We start from the raw sequence: 20,335 nt of genomic DNA on the forward strand, positions 1-20,335 counted from the left end.
TCGTACACTGCTTTAGTGGGGAAATCACACGGGGGGGGGTGGGGTGGGGGAAGAGAGAGAGAGAGAGATATGGGGGGGGGGGGAGAAGAGAGATATGGGGGGGGGAGAGAAGAGAGATATGGGGGGGGGGGGGGAGTGAAGAGAGAGAGATATGGGGGGGGGGGGGAGAGAAGAGAGATATGGGGGGGGGGAGAGAAGAGAGAGAGATATGGGGGGGGAGAGAAGAGAGAGCTATGGGGGGGGGGAGAAAAGAGAGAGAGATATGGGGGGGGGGAGAGAAGAGTGAGAGATATGGGGGGGGGGGAGAGAAGAGAGAGAGATATGGGGGGGGGAGAGAAGAGTGAGAGATATGGGGGGGGGGGGGAGAGAAGAGAGAGAGATATGGGGGGGGGGGAGAGAAGAGAGAGAGATATGGGGGGGGGGAGAGAAGAGAGAGAGATATGGGGGGGGGGGGGGAGAGGAGAGAAATGGGGGGGCAGAGAAGAGAGAGAGATATGGGGGGGGGAGAAGAGAGAGAGATATGGGGGGGGGGGAGAAGAGAGAGAGATATGGAGGGGGGGAAGAGAAGAGAGAGGTATGGGGGGGGGAGAAGAGAGATATGGGGGGGGGGGAGAGAAGAGAGATATGGGGGGGGGGGAGATGAGAGAGAGATATGGGGGGGGAGAGAAGAGAGATATGGGGGGGGGAGAGAAGAGAGATATGGGGGGGAGAGGTGAGAATGGGGGGGGGGGGGAGATGTGAGAGAGATATGGGGGGGAGAGGAGAGAAATGGGGGGGGGGGGAGAGGGAGAGAAATGGGGGGCAGTGAGAGAGAGAGATATGGGGGGGGGGGAGAAGAGGTGAGTTTGGGGGGGGGAGTGAGAGAGAGGTATGGGGGGGGAGAGAGATATGGGGGGGGGGGAGAGGAGAGAGAGAGATATGGGGGGAGAGAAGGGTGAGTGTGTTGGGGGGGAGTGTGTTGTGTGTGTGTGGTGGGGGGTGAGAGAGTGAGAGTTGTGGGGGGGGGAGAGTTGAGAGTGTATGGGGGGGGGGAGAGAGAGTGGTGAGTATGGGGGGGGGGGAGTTTGAGTGAGTGTGTTTGGGGGGGGGGGGAGTTGATGTGGGGGGGGGGGTGAGAGAGAGTGTGATATGGGGGGGGGGGATGAGTGTGTGTGTGTTGGGGGTGGGGGTTGAGATGTGTGAGTTGTGGGGGGGGGGGTTGTGTGTGGTGGGGGGGGGGGGGTTGGTGTGTGTGTGTGGGGGGGGGAGTGTAGTGGGGTGGTTGGTGTGTGGTGGGTTGTGGGGTATAGAAGTATGTGGGGAAGGTGGAGAGTGGTGAGAGATGTGTGAGAGTTGTATGAGAAGATTGTGAGGTGGGTAGAAAGGGAAGTGATAAGAAGAAGAAGAAGAGATGTAAGGTGAGAACGTTGGGCTCGGGGATTTTTTTTTAAAAAGACAAATAATTATCAGTTGTTAATCTGGGGTGGGGTCGGAAGATGGAGGGCAGCGGAGGAATGGAGGGGACGAAGTAGTAAACCCCTTGGTGTAAAGACGGAGTTTGTGACTCGCGGTGGGGCATGAATACGATCAGTTGAACTATTTACAGTGGACCTCGTTGACTCGGGACAGCAAGGGGTAAGATAAGAGTATGAGTGAGAACAAGGGGTCGTGCTGTGGCTGGTCTCAGGAGACGAGCGAGAGCAGTGCGGTCAAGTTGGGGGGCGGGCCGTTGGTGTAACGCAGCATCGGGTAGAAGGAACGTGCAAAGTTGTTTGCCAAGGCGCAGTTGTAGTCCTCCTGGCTGAAGGGGATGAGGCAGGCGAGCAGCAGCAGCAGCAGGATGAGGAGCTGGAGGGGAAAGGCCGCCGGAAGACCCTGGACAAGAAGGATCGGGCCTTCGAAACCCCCGATCCCCGACCTCCCCTTCACCTCTGAGGGAGGGGGTGGCGGTTGCAAAAAAAAACAAAGAAGGCATCGTCAGTGGAGCTTCCGGTAGTCAGCTTCCAAATAAAACCTCCTGCAATCTTTCTTCCGATCCAGAAGACACGTTTCTGCACCGAAGGAGGCCATTCGGCCCATCGTGCCTGTGCTGGCCTTTGAAGGAGCTATCCAATTAGTCCCACTTCCCTGCTCTTTCCCCGTAGCCCTGCAAATTTTTCCCTTCAAGTAGTTATCCAATTCCCTTTTGAAAGTTATTATTGAATCTGCTTCCACCGCCCTTTCAGGCATCGCATTCCCGATCAGAACAACTCGCTGCGTAAAAAAAAATTCTCCTCCTCTCCCCTCTGGCTCTTCTGCCAATTTCTTGAAATCTGTGTCCTCTGGTTACCCGCGTCCCCCCACCCCCACTTCCCCCTCCCCTTCCCACCCCTCTCTGGGTGCCCCGCTCTCTTCCCCCAACTTGAGGCCCCTCACTCCCCCCCCCCCCCCTTCCTCTCGGCCTCCTCCGACGTTGACTGCCCCTTGGTGACCCTCCTCTCCCCCCGAGCCTCCGCTGCCCGTCTCCCTAAGCCCCGGGAGTCATTTATCCGATTAGGATCAGCGGCGGCCATCGGATGAATGGGCCGTGCGCTCGTTACCCTGGTGACATATTTACCTCTCCATGGAGACGCCAGGCGCTTTCTCAAATTGGATCTCTCTCCGAACCTGCAACAATCAAATAATAAAGTGTTTGTGACTCGCAGGCCAACTGTGTCGCCCGGTGAATGGGATCGAAGGCCGTGGCCGTTCTGACCACACGAGGAGACCCACAGCAGGGCCCAAACCTGACGGGGGAGAGGGTGCTCGCTGTGGGTCCTTGCTCGCTGTACCTGCTGCCAGTCAGCGAGTGAGAGGCCAGGGACCTCTCTGTGTGTGTGTGTGTTGGGAGCCCCCTCCCACCTCTGTCCCAGATAAGGCCACAGGCCGTGTTTGGGGTGGTCACCCCTTCATATGGCCCCCTTCCCCCAACCCCGGAAACTCCAGCGGAAGGTGAGGAATGGGTGTATCTGGGTCCCAGGTTAAACTGTCCCACTCCCATCGGAGTTATCGGAGAGGGGAGAATTATCGGCCTCTTTGTGTTTGCCCGACACTCTCCCCTCGTGGGGACAAGTCTCACTCACCCAGGTCCATACAACCTCGGCACAGTTAGATAACAACCAAAGATAGGTGCAGGGGTAGTGTTAACCAGCTAACACTGCACATCACACCAGCACACAGCACTGGTAAGTCTCCTACTGCCGGGTGGGACCACCATATCCACTGGGGCACTGGTTTGCAGGGTTTATGTGGATCCGAGTGGGAAGCCACCCAGCCCCCAATGACGGACCTACTCCACCAGGCTCCATTAGTGAGCCACGCGGGCAGGTCAGTCACCAACAGGAGCACTAGGGCCTGGGCCAGGTATCCCCTCACCCAGTCCGGACTACAGGGTTGGCTCCATTCCAGTCCACCATCACCTGGAGACAACCCGACCCCAGAGAGAGACCCCATTCATCTCTCCCCAGCCCACTCACAAGGTCAATAGTTTAATCAGCACTGCACTGTGGGAGGAATTTCTCATGAGTACTGATTCTAATCAAATCATCACACTGAATCTCACTGACTACAAGCAACAGAGAACAGTGTGATACAACACCTCCCTCTACACTGTCCCATCAAACACTCCCAGGGCAGGTACAGCACGGGTTAGATACAGAGTAAAGCTCCCTCTACACTGTCCCATCAAACACTCCCAGGGCAGGTACAGCACGGGTTAGATACAGAGTAAAGCTCCCTCTACACTGTCCCATCAAACACTCCCAGGGTCAGGTACAGCACGGGTTAGATACAGAGTAAAGCTCCCTCTACACTGTCCCATCAAACACTCCCAGGGCAGGTACAGCACGGGTTAGATACAGAGTAAAGCTCCCTCTACACTGTCCCATCAAACACTCCCAGGGCAGGTACAGGGTTAGATACAGAGTAAAGCTCCCTCCACACTGTCCCATCAAACACTCCCAGGACAGGTACAGCACGGGTTAGATACAGAGTAAAGCTCCCTCTACACTGTCCCATCAAACACTCCCAGGGCAGGTACAGGGTTAGATACAGAGTAAAGCTCCCTCTACACTGTCCCGTCAAACCCTATTGGTAAAATGAGATGCAACAGGGAGACACAGGGCAGGTAAACTCTCGGACGGATGAGCAACGGAGGGCAGTTCTACAAATAGCAGAAAAAAGGACAGAACAATGAAAGTTCTGGAAATAAGGTGCAGTGAGGAAATGACCCGAGTGTGCTAATCATCCAAACATCTGAAGCATCGCTGGAATCGACGCCTCCGACAGCACAGAAGGACTACACTGTCCCATTAGTCTGGGTTCAAGCTCCAGATACATGAGCCCATAATCCAGGCTGACACTCCCAGTGCAGTACTGAGGGAGTGCTGCACTGTCAGAGGTGCCGTCTTTTGGATGAGACTTTAAACTGAGGCCCCGTCTGCCCTCTCAGGTGTAAAAGATCGACAGCCACTATTTTGAAGAGGAGCAGCAGGGGAGTGCTCCCCGGTGTCCTGGCCAATATTGCTCCCTCAACCAACATCACAAAAAACAGGTTCTCTCGTCATTATCACATCGCTGTTTGTGGGATCTTGCTTTGTGTAAAACAGCTGCTGGGTTTCCTACACAAGAGTCGCTGAGCATGAGGTTTGCTGAATGAACGTAGGTAGGTCTTTGTTTAGAATCAGACAGGTATGTGTGAGTGTGTGTCTCACAGGGAGCTGGTGTCTGACACTTACCGCTACGTGCTTCAGAGGAGTGCTGGTTTTTGGAAAGGAGGCAAAATCCAACTCTTCGACAGACATCACAGAGCACGTGTCCTTAATATCAACAGAGAATGTGTCCTTAATATCAACAGAGAATGTGTCCTTAATATCAACAGAGAATGTGTCCTTAATATCAACAGAGAATGTGTCCTTAATATCAACAGAGAATGTGTCCTTAATATCAACAGAGAATGTGTCCTTAATATCAACAGAGAATGTGTCCTTAATATCAACAGAGAATGTGTCCTTAATATCAACAGAGAATGTGTCCTTAATATCAACAGAGAATGTGAATGAATTCAACGCACCAACACGACACTTCACTGTTCACGCAACACGAAGGGTCAGAGCCTCACTCACCAGGACAGTGAATCAACAAATCTCCGACACACTCACTCACCAGGACAGTGAATCAACAAATCTCCGACACACTCACTCACCAGGACAGTGAGGTGCCTGAAGATTGGAGGGTAGCAAATGTTGTGCCTTTGTTTAAGAAGGGAGGCAGGGAAAAGCCTGGGAACTACAGACCGGTGAGCCTGACATCTGTAGTGGGTAAGTTGTTCGAGGGTATTCTGAGAGACAGGATCTACAGGCATTTGGAGAGGCAGGGACTGATTAGCAACAGTCAGCATGGTTTTGTGAGAGGAAAATCATGTCTCACGAATTTGATTGAGTTTTTTGAAGGGGTAACCAAGTAGATGAGGGCTGTGCAGTAGACGTGGTCTACATGGACTTTAGCAAAGCCTTTGACAAGGTACCGCATGGTAGGTTGTTACATAAGGTTAAATCTCACGGGATCCAAGGTGAGGTAGCCAATTGGATACAAAATTGGATTGACGACAGAAGACAGAGGGTGGTTGTAGAGGGTTGTTTTTCAGACTGGAGGCCTGTGACCAGCGGTGTGCCTCAGGGATCGGTGCTGGGTCCGCTGTTATTTGTTATTTATATTAATGATTTGGATGAGAATTTAGGAGGCATGGTTAGTAAGTTTACAGATGACACCAAGATTGGTGGCATTGTGGACAGTGAAGAAGGTTATCTAGGATTGCAACGGGATCTTGATAAATTGGGCCAGTGGGCCGATGAATGGCAGATGGAGTTTAATTTAGATAAATGTGAGGTGATGCATTTTGGTAGATCGAATCGGGCCAGGACCTACTCCGTTAATGGTAGGGCGTTGGGGAGAATTATAGAACAAAGAGATCTGGGAGTACAGGTTCATAGCTCCTTGAAAGTGGAGTCACAGGTGGATAGGGTGGTGAAGAAGGCATTCAGCATGCTTGGTTTCATTGGTCAGAACATTGAATACAGGAGTTGGGATGTCTTGTTGAAGTTGTACAAGACATTAGTAAGGCCACACTTGGAATACTGTGTACAGTTCTGGTCACCCTATTATAGAAAGGATACTATTAAACTAGAAAGAGTGCAGAAAAGATTTACTAGGATGCTGCCGGGACTTGATGGTTCGACTTATAGGGAGAGGTTGGATAGACTGAGACTTTTTTCCCTGGAGAGTAGGAGGTTAAGGGGTGATCTTAAAGAAGTCTATAAAATAATGAGGGGCATAGATAAGGTAGATAGTCAAAATATTTTCCCAAAGGTAGGGGAGTCTATAACGAGGGGGGCATAGATTTAAGGTGAGAGGGGAGAGATACAAAAGGGTCCAGAGGGGCAATTTTTTCGCTCAAAGGGTGGTGAGTGTCTGGAACGAGCTGCCAGAGGCAGTAATAGAGGCGGGTACAATTTTGTCTTTTAAAAGCATTTGGACAGTTACATGGGTAAGATGGGTATAGAGGGATATGGGCCAAGTGCAGGCAATTGGGACTAGCTTAGTGGTATAAAATGGGCGACATGGACATGTTGGGCCGAAGGGCCTGTTTCCATGTTGTAAACATCTATGATTTTATGATTCTAGTGAATCAACAAATCTCCAACACACTCACTCACCAGGACAGTGAATCAGCAAATATCCGACACACTCACTCACCAGGAACACCAGTCAGGAAATCTCCAACACACTCACTCACCAGGACCGTGAATCAACAAATCTCCGACACACTCACTCACCAGGACAGTGAATCAGCAAATCTCCGACACACTCACTCACCAGGACAGTGAATCAACAAATCTCCGACACACTCACTCACCAGGACCGTGAATCAACAAATCTCCGACACACTCACTCACCAGCACAGTGAATCAGCAAATCTCCGACACACTCACTCACCAGGACAGTGAATCAACAAATCTCCGACACACTCACTCACCAGGACAGTGAATCAACAAATCTCCGACACACTCACTCACCAGGACAGTGAATCAACAAATCTCCGACACACTCACTCACCAGGACAGAGAATCAACAAATCTCCGACACACTCACTCACCAGGACAGTGAATCAACAAATCTCCGACACACTCACTCACCAGGACAGTGAATCAACAAATCTCCGACACACTCACTCACCAGGACAGTGAATCAACAAATCTCCGACACACTCATTCACCAGGACAGTGAATCAACAAATCTCCGACACACTCACTCACCAGGACAGTGAATCAACAAATCTCCGACACACTCACTCACCAGGACAGTGAATCAACAAATCTCCGACACACTCACTCACCAGGACAGTGAATCAACAAATCTCCGACACACTCACTCACTAGGACAGTGAATCAACAAATCTCCGACACACTCACTCACCAGGACAGTGAATCAACAAATCTCCGACACACTCACTCACCAGGACAGTGAATCAACAAATCTCCGACACACTCACTCACCAGGACAGAGAATCAACAAATCTCCGACACACTCACTCACTAGGACAGTGAATCAACAAATCTCCGACACACTCACTCACCAGGACAGTGAATCAACAAATCTCCGACACACTCACTCACCAGGACAGTGAATCAACAAATCTCCGACACACTCACTCACCAGGACAGTGAATCAACAAATCTCCGACACACTCACTCACCAGGAACACCAGTCAGGAAATCTCCGAGTGAGATTCCCCGGGGGTCGGGACATTAGTAAAATCTGCCTTATTGCGACCAAGGTCACATTTTCACTTCAAATGAATAAACCCTTCAGGCACTGGATCTCTCCCAAGAAGAATCCCAATCTGACTGTCTCCCCATAACACCGAGCTTTTTAAAAGGAGCTCAGTGTCCGGGCCTTGCCCAATCATCCGGGAACCAGTTCCAGCTGTTGATCGCTCTGTTTAAAAAAATACTGTCCGTCCTCTGTCCTAAATCTGCCCTTCACACCCTGACCCTGGTAAAAGGAGAGTCCCGAGAGTGAGAGGAGAGTCCGAGAGGCGAGCGCAGAGTAAAAGGAGAGTCCGAGAGGTGAGCGCGGTGTAAAAGGAGAGTCCGAGAGGTGAGCGCGGTGTAAAAGGAGAGTCCGAGAGGTGAGCGCGGTGTAAAAGGAGAGTCCGAGAGGTGAGCGCGGTGTAAAAGGAGAGTCCGAGAGGTGAGCGCGGTGTAAAAGGAGAGTCCGAGAGGTGAGCGCGGTGTAAAAGGAGAGTCCGAGAGGTGAGCGCGGTGTAAAAGGAGAGTCCGAGAGGTGAGCGCGGTGTAAAAGGAGAGTCCGAGAGGTGAGCGCGGTGTAAAAGGAGAGTCCGAGAGGTGAGCACAGTGTAAAAGGAGAGTCCGAGAGGATAGCACAGTGTAAAAGGAGAGTCCGAGAGGTGAGCGCGGTGTAAAAGGAGTCCGAAAGGTGAGCGCAGTGTAAAAGGAGAGTCCGAGAGGTGAGCGCAGTGTAAAAGGAGAGTCCGAGAGGTGAGCGCGGTGTAAAAGGAGAGTCCGAGAGGTGAGCGCAGTGTAAAAGGAGAGTCCGGGAGGTGAGCGCAGTGTAAAAGGAGAGTCCGGGAGGTGAGCACGTTGTAAAAGGAGAGTCCGGGAGGTGAGCACGGTGTAAAAGGAGAGTCCGAGAGGTGAGCGCGGTGTAAAAGGAGAGTCCGAGAGGTGAGCGCGGTGTAAAAGGAGAGTCCGAGAGGTGAGCACAGTGTAAAAGGAGAGTCCGAGAGGTGAGCTCGGTGTAAAAGGAGAGTCCGAGAGGTGAGCACAGTGTAAAAGGAGAGTCCAAGAGGTGAGCTCGGTGTAAAAGGAGAGTCCGAGAGGTGAGCGCGGTGTAAAAGGAGAGTCCGAGAGGTGAGCTCGGTGTAAAAGGAGAGTCCGAGAGGTGAGCGCGGTGTAAAAGGAGAGTCCGAGAGGTGAGCGCAGTGTAAAAGGAGAGTCCGAGAGGTGAGCTCTGTGTAAAAGGAGAGTCCGAGAGGTGAGCACAGTGTAAAAGGAGAGTCCGAGAGGTGAGCGCGGTGTAAAAGGAGAGTCCGAGAGGTGAGCTCGGTGTAAAAGGAGAGTCCGAGAGGTGAGCTCGGTGTAAAAGGAGAGTCCGAGAGGTGAGCGCAGTGTAAAAGGAGAGTCCGAGAGGTGAGCACAGTGTAAAAGGAGAGTCCGAGAGGGGAGCGCGGTGTAAAAGGAGAGTCCGAGAGGTGAGCTCGGTGTAAAAGGAGAGTCCGAGAGGTGAGCGCGGTGTAAAAGGAGAGTCCGAGAGGTGAGCGCGGTGTAAAAGGAGAGTCCGAGAGGTGAGCGCAGTGCAAAATGAGAGTCCGAGAGGTGAGCGCAGTGCAAAAGGAGAGTCCGAGAGGTGAGCGCGATGTAAAAGGAGAGTCCGAGAGGTGAGCGCGGTGTAAAAGGAGAGTCCGAGAGGTGAGCGCAGTGTAAAAGGAGAGTCCGAGAGGTGAGCGCAGTGTAAAAGGAGAGTCCGAGAGGTGAGCACTGTGTAAAAGGAGAGTCTGAGAGGTGAGCGCAGTGTAAAAGGAGAGTCCGAGAGGTGAGCGCAGTGTAAAAGGAGAGTCCGAGAGGTGAGCGCGGTGTAAAAGGAGAGTCCGAGAGGTGAGCGCGGTGTAAAAGGAGAGTCCGAGAGGTGAGCGCGGTGTAAAAGGAGAGTCCGAGAGGTGAGCGCGGTGTAAAAGGAGAGTCCGAGAGGTGAGCGCAGAGTAAAAGGAGAGTCCGAGAGGTGAGCTCAGTGTAAAAGGAGAGCCCAAGAGGTGAACACGGTGTAAAAGGAGAGTCCGAGAGGTGAGCGCAGTGTAAAAGGAGAGTCCGAGAGGTGAGCGCGGTGTAAAAGGAGAGTCCGAGACGTGAGCACAGTGTAAAAGGAGAGCCCAAGAGGTGAACACGGTGTAAAAGGAGAGTCCGAGAGGTGAGCGCAGTGTAAAAGGAGAGTCCGAGAGGTGAGCACAGTGTAAAAGGAGAGTCCGAGAGGTGAGCTCAGTGTAAAAGGAGAGTCCGAGAGGTGAGCGCTGTGTAAAAGGAGAGTCCGAGAGGTGAGCACAGTGTAAAAGGAGAGTCCGAGAGGTGAGCACAGTGTAAAAGGAGAGTCCGAGAGGTGAGCGCAGTGTAAAAGGAGAGTCCGAGAGGTGAACACGGTGTAAAAGGAGAGTCCGAGAGGTGAGCGCAGTGTAAAAGGAGAGTCCGAGAGGTGAGCGCAGTGTAAAAGGAGAGTCCGAGAGGTGAGCGCAGTGTAAAAGGAGAGTCCGAGAGGTGAACACGGTGTAAAAGGAGAGTCCGAGAGGTGAGCGCAGTGTAAAAGGAGAGTCCGAGAGGTGAGCGCAGTGTAAAAGGAGACTCCGAGAGGTGAGCGCAGTGTAAAAGGAGAGTCCGAGAGGTGAGCGCAGTGTAAAAGGAGAGTCCGAGAGGTGAGCACAGAGTAAAAGGAGAGTCCGAGAGGTGAGCGCAGTGTAAAAGGAGAGTCTGAGAGGTGAGCGCAGTGTAAAAGGAGAGCCCGAGAGGTGAACACGGTGTAAAAGGAGAGTCCGAGAGGTGAGCGCAGTGTAAAAGGAGAGTCCGAGAGGTGAGCACAGTGTAAAAGGAGAGTCCGAGAGGTGAGCTCGGTGTAAAAGGAGACTCGGAGAGGTGAGCGCGGTGTAAAAGGAGAGTCCGAGAAGTGAGCGCGGTGTAAAAGGAGAGTCCGAGAGGTGAGCGCAGTGTAAAAGGAGAGTCCGAGAGGTGAGCGCGGTGTAAAAGGAGAGTCCGAGAGGTGAGCGCAGTGTAAAAGGAGAGTCCGAGATGTGAGCGCGGTGTAAAAGGAGAGTCCGAGAGGTGAGCACGGTGTAAAAGGAGAGTCCGAGAGGTGAGCACGGTGTAAAAGGAGAGTCCGAGAGGTGAGCACGGTGTAAAAGGAGAGTCCGAGAGGTGAGCTCGGTGTAAAAGGAGACTCCGAGAGGTGAGCGCAGTGTAAAAGGAGAGTCCGAGAGGTGAGCTCGGTGTAAAAGGAGAGTCCGAGAGGTGAGCGCAGTGTAAAAGGAGAGTCCGAGAGGTGAGCTCGGTGTAAAAGGAGACTGCGAGAGGTGAGCGCGGTGTAAAAGGAGAGTCCGAGAGGTGAGCGCAGTGCAAAAGGAGAGTCCGAGAGGTGAGCGCAGTGTAAAAGGAGAGTCCGAGAGGTGAGCGCGGTGTAAAAGGAGAGTCCGAGAGGTGAGCGCGGTGTAAAAGGAGAGTCCGAGAGGTGAGCGCAGTGTAAAAGGAGAGTCCGAGAGGTGAGCGCAGAGGAAAAGGAGAGTCCGAGAGGTGAGCGCAGTGTAAAAGGAGAGTCCGAGAGGTGAGCTCGGTGTAAAAGGAGAGTCCGAGAGGTGAGCGCGGTGTAAAAGGAGAGTCCGAGAGGTGAGCGCGGTGTAAAAGGAGAGTCCGAGAGGTGAGCTCGGTGTAAAAGGAGAGTCCGAGAGGTGAGCGCGGTGTAAAAGGAGAGTCCGAGAGGTGAGCACAGAGTAAAAGGAGAGTCCGAGAGGTGAGCGCGGTGTAAAAGGAGAGTCCGAGAGGTGAGCGCGGTGTAAAAGGAGAGTCCGAGAGGTGAGCGCGGTGTAAAAGGAGAGTCCGAGAGGTGAGCGCGGTGTAAAAGGAGAGTCCGAGAGGTGAGCGCGGTGTAAAAGGAGAGTCCGAGAGGTGAGCGCGGTGTAAAAGGAGAGTCCGAGAGGTGAGCACAGTGTAAAAGGAGAGTCCGAGAGGTGAGCACAGTGTAAAAGGAGAGTCCGAGAGGTGAGCGCGGTGTAAAAGGAGAGTCCGAGAGGTGAGCGCGGTGTAAAAGGAGAGTCCGAGAGGTGAGCTCGGTGTAAAAGGAGAGTCCGAGAGGTGAGCTCGGTGTAAAAGGAGAGTCCGAGAGGTGAGCACAGTGTAAAAGGAGAGTCCGAGAGGTGAGCGCGGTGTAAAAGGAGAGTCCGAGAGGGGAGCGCGGTGTAAAAGGAGAGTCCGAGAGGTGAGCGCGGTGTAAAAGGAGAGTCCGAGAGGAGAGCGCAGTGTAAAAGGAGAGTCCGAGAGGTGAGCACAGTGTAAAAGGAGAGTCCGAGACGTGAGCGCGGTGTAAAAGGAGAGTCAGAGAGGCGAGCGCGGTGTAAAAGGAGAGTCCGAGAGGTGAGCGCAGTGTAAAAGGAGAGTCCGAGAGGTGAGCGCGGTGTAAAAGGAGAGTCCGAGAGGTGAGCACAGTGTAAAAGGAGAGTCCGAGAGGTGAGCGCAGTGTAAAAGGAGAGTCCGAGAGGTGAGCTCGGTGTAAAAGGAGAGTCCGAGAGGTGAGCACGGTGTAAAAGGAGAGTCCGAGAGGCGAGCGCAGTGTAAAAGGAGAGTCCGAGAGGCGAGCGCGGTGTAAAAGGAGAGTCCGAGAGGCGAGCGCGGTGTAAAAGGAGAGTCCGAGAGGTGAGCTCAGTGTAAAAGGAGAGTCCGAGAGGTGAGCTCAGTGTAAAAGGAGAGTCAGAGAGGCGAGCGCGGTGTAAAAGGAGAGTCCGAGAGGCGAGCGCGGTGTAAAAGGAGAGTCCGAGAGGTGAGCGCAGTGTAAAAGGAGAGTCCGAGAGGTGAGCGCAGTGTAAAAGGAGAGTCCGAGAGGTGAGCTCAGTGTAAAAGGAGAGTCCGAGAGGTGAGCGCAGTGTAAAAGGAGAGTCCGAGAGGTGAGCGCAGTGTAAAAGGAGAGTCCGAGAGGTGAGCGCAGTGTAAAAGGAGAGTCCGAGAGGTGAGCGCAGTGTAAAAGGAGAGTCCGAGAGGTGAGCACGGTGTAAAAGGAGAGTCCGAGAGGTGAGCACAGAGTAAAAGGAGAGTCCGAGAGGTGAGCGCAGTGTAAAAGGAGAGTCCGAGAGGTGAGCACAGTGTAAAAGGAGAGTCCGAGAGGTGAGCGCAGTGTAAAAGGAGAGTCCGAGAGGTGAGCACGGGGTAAAAGGAGAGTCCGAGAGGTGAGCACAGAGTAAAAGGAGAGTCCGAGAGGTGAGCGCAGTGTAAAAGGAGAGTCCGAGAGGTGAGCACGGTGTAAAAGGAGAGTCCGAGAGGTGAGCGCGGTGTAAAAGGAGAGTCCGAGAGGTGAGCACGGTGTAAAAGGAGAGTCCGAGAGGTGGGCGCAGTGTAAAAGGAGAGTCCGAGAGGCGGGCGCAGTGTAAAAGGAGAGTCCGAGAGGCGAGCGCAGTGTAAAAGGAGAGTCCGAGAGGCGAGCGCGGTGTAAAAGGAGAGTCCGAGAGGCGAGCGCGGTGTAAAAGGAGAGTCCGAGAGGCGAGCGCGGTGTAAAAGGAGAGTCCGAGAGGTGAGCGCGGTGTAAAAGGAGAGTCCGAGAGGTGAGCGCGGTGTAAAAGGAGAGTCCGAGAGGTGAGCGCGGTGTAAAAGGAGAGTCCGAGAGGTGAGCGCGGTGTAAAAGGAGAGTCCGAGAGGTGAGCGCGGTGTAAAAGGAGAGTCCGAGAGGTGAGCGCGGTGTAAAAGGAGAGTCCGAGAGGTGAGCGCAGTGTAAAAGGAGAGTCCGAGAGGTGAGCTCAGTGTAAAAGGAGAGTCCGAGAGGTGAGCGCGGTGTAAAAGGAGAGTCCGCGAGGTGAGCTCAGTGTAAAAGGAGAGTCCGAGAGGTGAGCGCGGTGTAAAAGGAGAGTCCGACAGGTGAGCTCAGTGTAAAAGGAGAGTCCGAGAGGTGAGCGCAGTGTAAAAGGAGAGTCCGAGAGATGAGAGCGGTGTAAAAGGAGAGTCCGAGAGGTGAGCGCGGTGTAAAAGGAGAGTCCGAGAGGTGAGCTCGTTGCAAAAGGAGAGTCCGAGAGGTGAGCGCGGTGTAAAAGGAGAGTCCGAGAGGTGAGCGCTGTGTAAAAGGAGAGTCCGAGAGGTGAGCGCGGTGTAAAAGGAGAGTCCGAGAGGTGAGCGCAGTGTAAAAGGAGAGTCCGAGAGGTGAGCGCAGTGTAAAAGGAGAGTCCGAGAGGTGAGCACAGTGTAAAAGGAGAGTCCGAGAGGTGAGCACAGTGTAAAAGGAGAGTCCGAGCGGTGAGCGCGGTGTAAAAGGAGAGTCCGAGAGGTGAGCTCGGTGTAAAAGGAGAGTCCGAGAGGTGAGCGCGGTGTAAAAGGAGAGTCCGAGAGGTGAGCGCAGTGTAAAAGGAGAGTCCGAGAGGCGAGCGCGGTGTAAAAGGAGAGTCCGAGAGGGGAGCGCGGTGTAAAAGGAGAGTCCGAGAGGTGAGCACGGTGTAAAAGGAGAGTCTGAGAGGTGAGCGCAGAGTAAAAGGAGAGTCCGAGAGGTGAGCTCAGTGTAAAAGGAGAGTCCGAGAGGTGAGCGCAGAGTAAAAGGAGAGTCCGAGAGGTGAGCGCAGAGTAAAAGGAGAGTCCGAGAGGTGAGCTCAGTGTAAAAGGAGAGTCTGAGAGGTGAGCGCAGAGTAAAAGGAGAGTCCGAGAGGTGAGCGCAGAGTAAAAGGAGAGTCCGAGAGGTGAGCTCAGTGTAAAAGGAGAGTCCGAGAGGTGAGCGCAGTGTAAAAGGAGAGTCCGAGAGGTGGGCCCAGTGTAAAAGGAGAGTCCGAGAGGTGAGCACAGAGTAAAAGGAGAGTCCGAGAGGTGAGCACAGAGTAAAAGGAGAGTCCGAGAGGTGAGCGCGGTGTAAAAGGAGAGTCCGAGAGGTGAGCACAGAGTAAAAGGAGAGTCCGAGAGGTGAGCACAGAGTAAAAGGAGAGTCCGAGAGGTGAGCTCAGTGTAAAAGGAGAGTCCGAGAGGTGAGCACAGAGGAAAAGGAGAGTCCGAGAGGTGAGCGCAGTGTAAAAGGAGAGTCCGAGAGGTGAGCGCGGTGTAAAAGGAGAGTCCGAGAGGTGAGCTCAGTGTAAAACGAGAGTCCGAGAGGTGAGCGCAGTGTAAAAGGAGAGTCCGAGAGGTGAGCTCAGTGTAAAAGGAGAGTCCGAGAGGTGAGCGCAGTGTAAAAGGAGAGTCCGAGAGGTGAGCACAGAGTAAAAGGAGAGTCCGAGAGGTGAGCTCAGTGTAAAAGGAGAGTCCGAGAGGTGAGCTCAGTGTAAAAGGAGAGTCCGAGAGGTGAGCGCGGTGTAAAAGGAGAGTCCGAGAGGCGAGCGCGGTGTAAAAAGAGAGTCCGAGAGGTGAGCGCAGTGTAAAAGGAGAGTCCGAGAGGTGAGCGCAGAGTAAAAGGAGAGTCCGAGAGGTGAGCGCAGTGTAAAAGGAGAGTCCGAGAGGTGAGCGCAGTGTAAAAGGAGAGTCCGAGAGGTGAGCACAGTGTAAAAGGAGAGTCCGAGAGGTGAGCACGGGGTAAAAGGAGAGTCCGAGAGGTGAGCACAGAGTAAAAGGAGAGTCCGAGAGGTGAGCGCAGTGTAAAAGGAGAGTCCGAGAGGTGAGCACGGTGTAAGAGGAGAGTCCGAGAGGTGAGCGCGGTGTAAAAGGAGAGTCCGAGAGGTGAGCACGGTGTAAAAGGAGAGTCCGAGAGGTGGGCGCAGTGTAAAAGGAGAGTCCGAGAGGTGAGCGCAGTGTAAAAGGAGAGTCCGAGAGGCGAGCGCGGTGTAAAAGGAGAGTCCGAGAGGCGAGCGCGGTGTAAAAGGAGAGTCCGAGAGGTGAGCGCGGTGTAAAAGGAGAGTCCGAGAGGTGAGCGCGGTGTAAAAGGAGAGTCCGAGAGGTGAGCGCGGTGTAAAAGGAGAGTCCGAGAGGTGAGCGCGGTGTAAAAGGAGAGTCCGAGAGGTGAGCGCGGTGTAAAAGGAGAGTCCGAGAGGTGAGCGCAGTGTAAAAGGAGAGTCCGAGAGGTGAGCGGAGTGTAAAAGGAGAGTCCGAGAGGTGAGCTCAGTGTAAAAGGAGAGTCCGAGAGGTGAGCGCGGTGTAAAAGGAGAGTCCGACAGGTGAGCTCAGTGTAAAAGGAGAGTCCGAGAGGTGAGCGCAGTGTAAAAGGAGAGTCCGAGAGGTGAGAGCGGTGTAAAAGGAGAGTCCGAGAGGTGAGCGCGGTGTAAAAGGAGAGTCCGAGAGGTGAGCTCGGTGCAAAAGGAGAGTCCGAGAGGTGAGCGCGGTGTAAAAGGAGAGTCCGAGAGGTGAGCGCTGTGTAAAAGGAGAGTCCGAGAGGTGAGCGCGGTGTAAAAGGAGAGTCCGAGAGGTGAGCGCGGTGTAAAAGGAGAGTCCGAGAGGTGAGCGCGGTGTAAAAGGAGAGTCCGAGAGGTGAGCGCAGTGTAAAAGGAGAGTCCGAGAGGTGAGCTCAGTGTAAAAGGAGAGTCCGAGAGGTGAGCGCGGTGTAAAAGGAGAGTCCGCGAGGTGAGCTCAGTGTAAAAGGAGAGTCCGAGAGGTGAGCGCGGTGTAAAAGGAGAGTCCGACAGGTGAGCTCAGTGTAAAAGGAGAGTCCGAGAGGTGAGCGCAGTGTAAAAGGAGAGTCCGAGAGATGAGAGCGGTGTAAAAGGAGAGTCCGAGAGGTGAGCGCGGTGTAAAAGGAGAGTCCGAGAGGTGAGCTCGTTGCAAAAGGAGAGTCCGAGAGGTGAGCGCGGTGTAAAAGGAGAGTCCGAGAGGTGAGCGCTGTGTAAAAGGAGAGTCCGAGAGGTGAGCGCGGTGTAAAAGGAGAGTCCGAGAGGTGAGCGCAGTGTAAAAGGAGAGTCCGAGAGGTGAGCGCAGTGTAAAAGGAGAGTCCGAGAGGTGAGCACAGTGTAAAAGGAGAGTCCGAGAGGTGAGCACAGTGTAAAAGGAGAGTCCGAGCGGTGAGCGCGGTGTAAAAGGAGAGTCCGAGAGGTGAGCTCGGTGTAAAAGGAGAGTCCGAGAGGTGAGCGCGGTGTAAAAGGAGAGTCCGAGAGGTGAGCGCAGTGTAAAAGGAGAGTCCGAGAGGCGAGCGCGGTGTAAAAGGAGAGTCCGAGAGGGGAGCGCGGTGTAAAAGGAGAGTCCGAGAGGTGAGCACGGTGTAAAAGGAGAGTCTGAGAGGTGAGCGCAGAGTAAAAGGAGAGTCCGAGAGGTGAGCTCAGTGTAAAAGGAGAGTCCGAGAGGTGAGCGCAGTGTAAAAGGAGAGTCCGAGAGGTGGGCCCAGTGTAAAAGGAGAGTCCGAGAGGTGAGCACAGTGTCAAAGGAGAGTCCGAGAGGTGAGCACAGAGTAAAAGGAGAGTCCGAGAGGTGAGCACAGAGTAAAAGGAGAGTCCGAGAGGTGAGCGCGGTGTAAAAGGAGAGTCCGAGAGGTGAGCACAGAGTAAAAGGAGAGTCCGAGAGGTGAGCACAGAGTAAAAGGAGAGTCCGAGAGGTGAGCTCAGTGTAAAAGGAGAGTCCGAGAGGTGAGCACAGAGGAAAAGGAGAGTCCGAGAGGTGAGCGCAGTGTAAAAGGAGAGTCCGAGAGGTGAGCGCGGTGTAAAAGGAGAGTCCGAGAGGTGAGCTCAGTGTAAAACGAGAGTCCGAGAGGTGAGCGCAGTGTAAAAGGAGAGTCCGAGAGGTGAGCTCAGTGTAAAAGGAGAGTCCGAGAGGTGAGCGCAGTGTAAAAGGAGAGTCCGAGAGGTGAGCACAGAGTAAAAGGAGAGTCCGAGAGGTGAGCTCAGTGTAAAAGGAGAGTCCGAGAGGTGAGCTCAGTGTAAAAGGAGAGTCCGAGAGGTGAGCGCGGTGTAAAAGGAGAGTCCGAGAGGCGAGCGCGGTGTAAAAAGAGAGTCCGAGAGGTGAGCGCAGTGTAAAAGGAGAGTCCGAGAGGTGAGCGCAGAGTAAAAGGAGAGTCCGAGAGGTGAGCGCAGTGTAAAAGGAGAGTCCGAGAGGTGAGCGCAGTGTAAAAGGAGAGTCCGAGAGGTGAGCGCAGTGTAAAAGGAGAGTCCGAGAGGTGAGCACGGGGTAAAAGGAGAGTCCGAGAGGTGAGCACAGAGTAAAAGGAGAGTCCGAGAGGTGAGCGCAGTGTAAAAGGAGAGTCCGAGAGGTGAGCACGGTGTAAGAGGAGAGTCCGAGAGGTGAGCGCGGTGTAAAAGGAGAGTCCGAGAGGTGAGCACGGTGTAAAAGGAGAGTCCGAGAGGTGGGCGCAGTGTAAAAGGAGAGTCCGAGAGGTGAGCGCAGTGTAAAAGGAGAGTCCGAGAGGCGAGCGCGGTGTAAAAGGAGAGTCCGAGAGGCGAGCGCGGTGTAAAAGGAGAGTCCGAGAGGTGAGCGCGGTGTAAAAGGAGAGTCCGAGAGGTGAGCGCGGTGTAAAAGGAGAGTCCGAGAGGTGAGCGCGGTGTAAAAGGAGAGTCCGAGAGGTGAGCGCGGTGTAAAAGGAGAGTCCGAGAGGTGAGCGCGGTGTAAAAGGAGAGTCCGAGAGGTGAGCGCAGTGTAAAAGGAGAGTCCGAGAGGTGAGCGGAGTGTAAAAGGAGAGTCCGAGAGGTGAGCTCAGTGTAAAAGGAGAGTCCGAGAGGTGAGCGCGGTGTAAAAGGAGAGTCCGACAGGTGAGCTCAGTGTAAAAGGAGAGTCCGAGAGGTGAGCGCAGTGTAAAAGGAGAGTCCGAGAGGTGAGAGCGGTGTAAAAGGAGAGTCCGAGAGGTGAGCGCGGTGTAAAAGGAGAGTCCGAGAGGTGAGCTCGGTGCAAAAGGAGAGTCCGAGAGGTGAGCGCGGTGTAAAAGGAGAGTCCGAGAGGTGAGCGCTGTGTAAAAGGAGAGTCCGAGAGGTGAGCGCGGTGTAAAAGGAGAGTCCGAGAGGTGAGCGCGGTGTAAAAGGAGAGTCCGAGAGGTGAGCACAGTGTAAAAGGAGAGTCCGAGAGGTGAGCACAGTGTAAAAGGAGAGTCCGAGCGGTGAGCGCGGTGTAAAAGGAGAGTCCGAGAGGTGAGCTCGGTGCAAAAGGAGAGTCCGAGAGGTGAGCGCGGTGTAAAAGGAGAGTCCGAGAGGTGAGCGCAGTGTAAAAGGAGAGTCCGAGAGGCGAGCGCGGTGTAAAAGGAGAGTCCGAGAGGGGAGCGCGGTGTAAAAGGAGAGTCCGAGAGGTGAGCACGGTGTAAAAGGAGAGTCTGAGAGGTGAGCGCAGAGTAAAAGGAGAGTCCGAGAGGTGAGCTCAGTGTAAAAGGAGAGTCCGAGAGGTGAGCGCAGTGTAAAAGGAGAGTCCGAGAGGTGGGCCCAGTGTAAAAGGAGAGTCCGAGAGGTGAGCACAGTGTAAAAGGAGAGTCCGAGAGGTGAGCACAGAGTAAAAGGAGAGTCCGAGAGGTGAGCACAGAGTAAAAGGAGAGTCCGAGAGGTGAGCGCGGTGTAAAAGGAGAGTCCGAGAGGTGAGCACAGAGTAAAAGGAGAGTCCGAGAGGTGAGCTCAGTGTAAAAGGAGAGTCCGAGAGGTGAGCACAGAGGAAAAGGAGAGTCCGAGAGGTGAGCGCAGTGTAAAAGGAGAGTCCGAGAGGTGAGCGCAGTGTAAAAGGAGAGTCCGAGAGGTGAGCGCAGTGTAAAAGGAGAGTCCGAGAGGTGAGCGCGGTGTAAAAGGAGAGTCCGAGAGGTGAGCTCAGTGTAAAACGAGAGTCCGAGAGGTGAGCGCAGTGTAAAAGGAGAGTCCGAGAGGTGAGCTCAGTGTAAAAGGAGAGTCCGAGAGGTGAGCGCAGTGTAAAAGGAGAGTCCGAGAGGTGAGCACAGAGTAAAAGGAGAGTCCGAGAGGTGAGCTCAGTGTAAAAGGAGAGTCCGAGAGGTGAGCTCAGTGTAAAAGGAGAGTCCGAGAGGTGAGCGCGGTGTAAAAGGAGAGTCCGAGAGGCGAGCGCGGTGTAAAAGGAGAGTCCGAGAGGTGAGCGCAGTGTAAAAGGAGAGTCCGAGAGGTGAGCGCAGTGTAAAAGGAGAGTCCGAGAGGTGAGCGCAGTGTAAAAGGAGAGTCCGAGAGGTGAGCACGGTGTAAAAGGAGAGTCCGAGAGGTGAGCACAGAGTAAAAGGAGAGTCCGAGAGGTGAGCGCAGTGTAAAAGGAGAGTCCGAGAGGTGAGCACAGTGTAAAAGGAGAGTCCGAGAGGTGAGCGCAGTGTAAAAGGAGAGTCCGAGAGGTGAGCACGGGGTAAAAGGAGAGTCCGAGAGGTGAGCACAGAGTAAAAGGAGAGTCCGAGAGGTGAGCGCAGTGTAAAAGGAGAGTCCGAGAGGTGAGCGCAGTGTAAAAGGAGAGTCCGAGAGGTGAGCACAGAGTAAAAGGAGAGTCCGAGAGGTGAGCGCAGTGTAAAAGGAGAGTCCGAGAGGTGAGCACGGGGTAAAAGGAGAGTCCGAGAGGTGAGCGCAGTGTAAAAGGAGAGTCCGAGAGGTGAGCACGGTGTAAAAGGAGAGTCCGAGAGGTGAGCACGGTGTAAAAGGAGAGTCCGAGAGGTGAGCGCAGTGTAAAAGGAGAGTCCGAGAGGTGAGCACGGTGTAAAAGGAGAGTCCGAGAGGTGGGCGCAGTGTAAAAGGAGAGTCCGAGAG

General features: G+C 53.9%; 1 protein-coding gene across 1 annotated transcript in view; it reads right to left on the reverse strand.

Annotated features, from left to right (window-relative positions):
* Positions 1-1,662: 1,662 nt before the first annotated feature.
* Positions 1,663-20,335, reverse strand: part of LOC137326801 (nesprin-1-like) — a 76,825-nt gene continuing 58,152 nt past the window's right edge. The window contains exons 7-10 of the mRNA XM_067992195.1: positions 4,734-4,838; positions 2,576-2,625; positions 1,875-1,910; positions 1,663-1,780 (exon numbers count right to left, since the gene is read on the reverse strand). Coding sequence (XP_067848296.1) covers positions 1,663-1,780; positions 1,875-1,910; positions 2,576-2,625; positions 4,734-4,838 — 309 coding nt within the window. The remainder of the gene's footprint in view (positions 1,781-1,874; positions 1,911-2,575; positions 2,626-4,733; positions 4,839-20,335) is intronic.

Source organism: Heptranchias perlo, chromosome 10 (genome assembly GCF_035084215.1).
Source record: "Heptranchias perlo isolate sHepPer1 chromosome 10, sHepPer1.hap1, whole genome shotgun sequence".
Lineage (NCBI taxonomy): Eukaryota > Metazoa > Chordata > Chondrichthyes > Hexanchiformes > Hexanchidae > Heptranchias > Heptranchias perlo.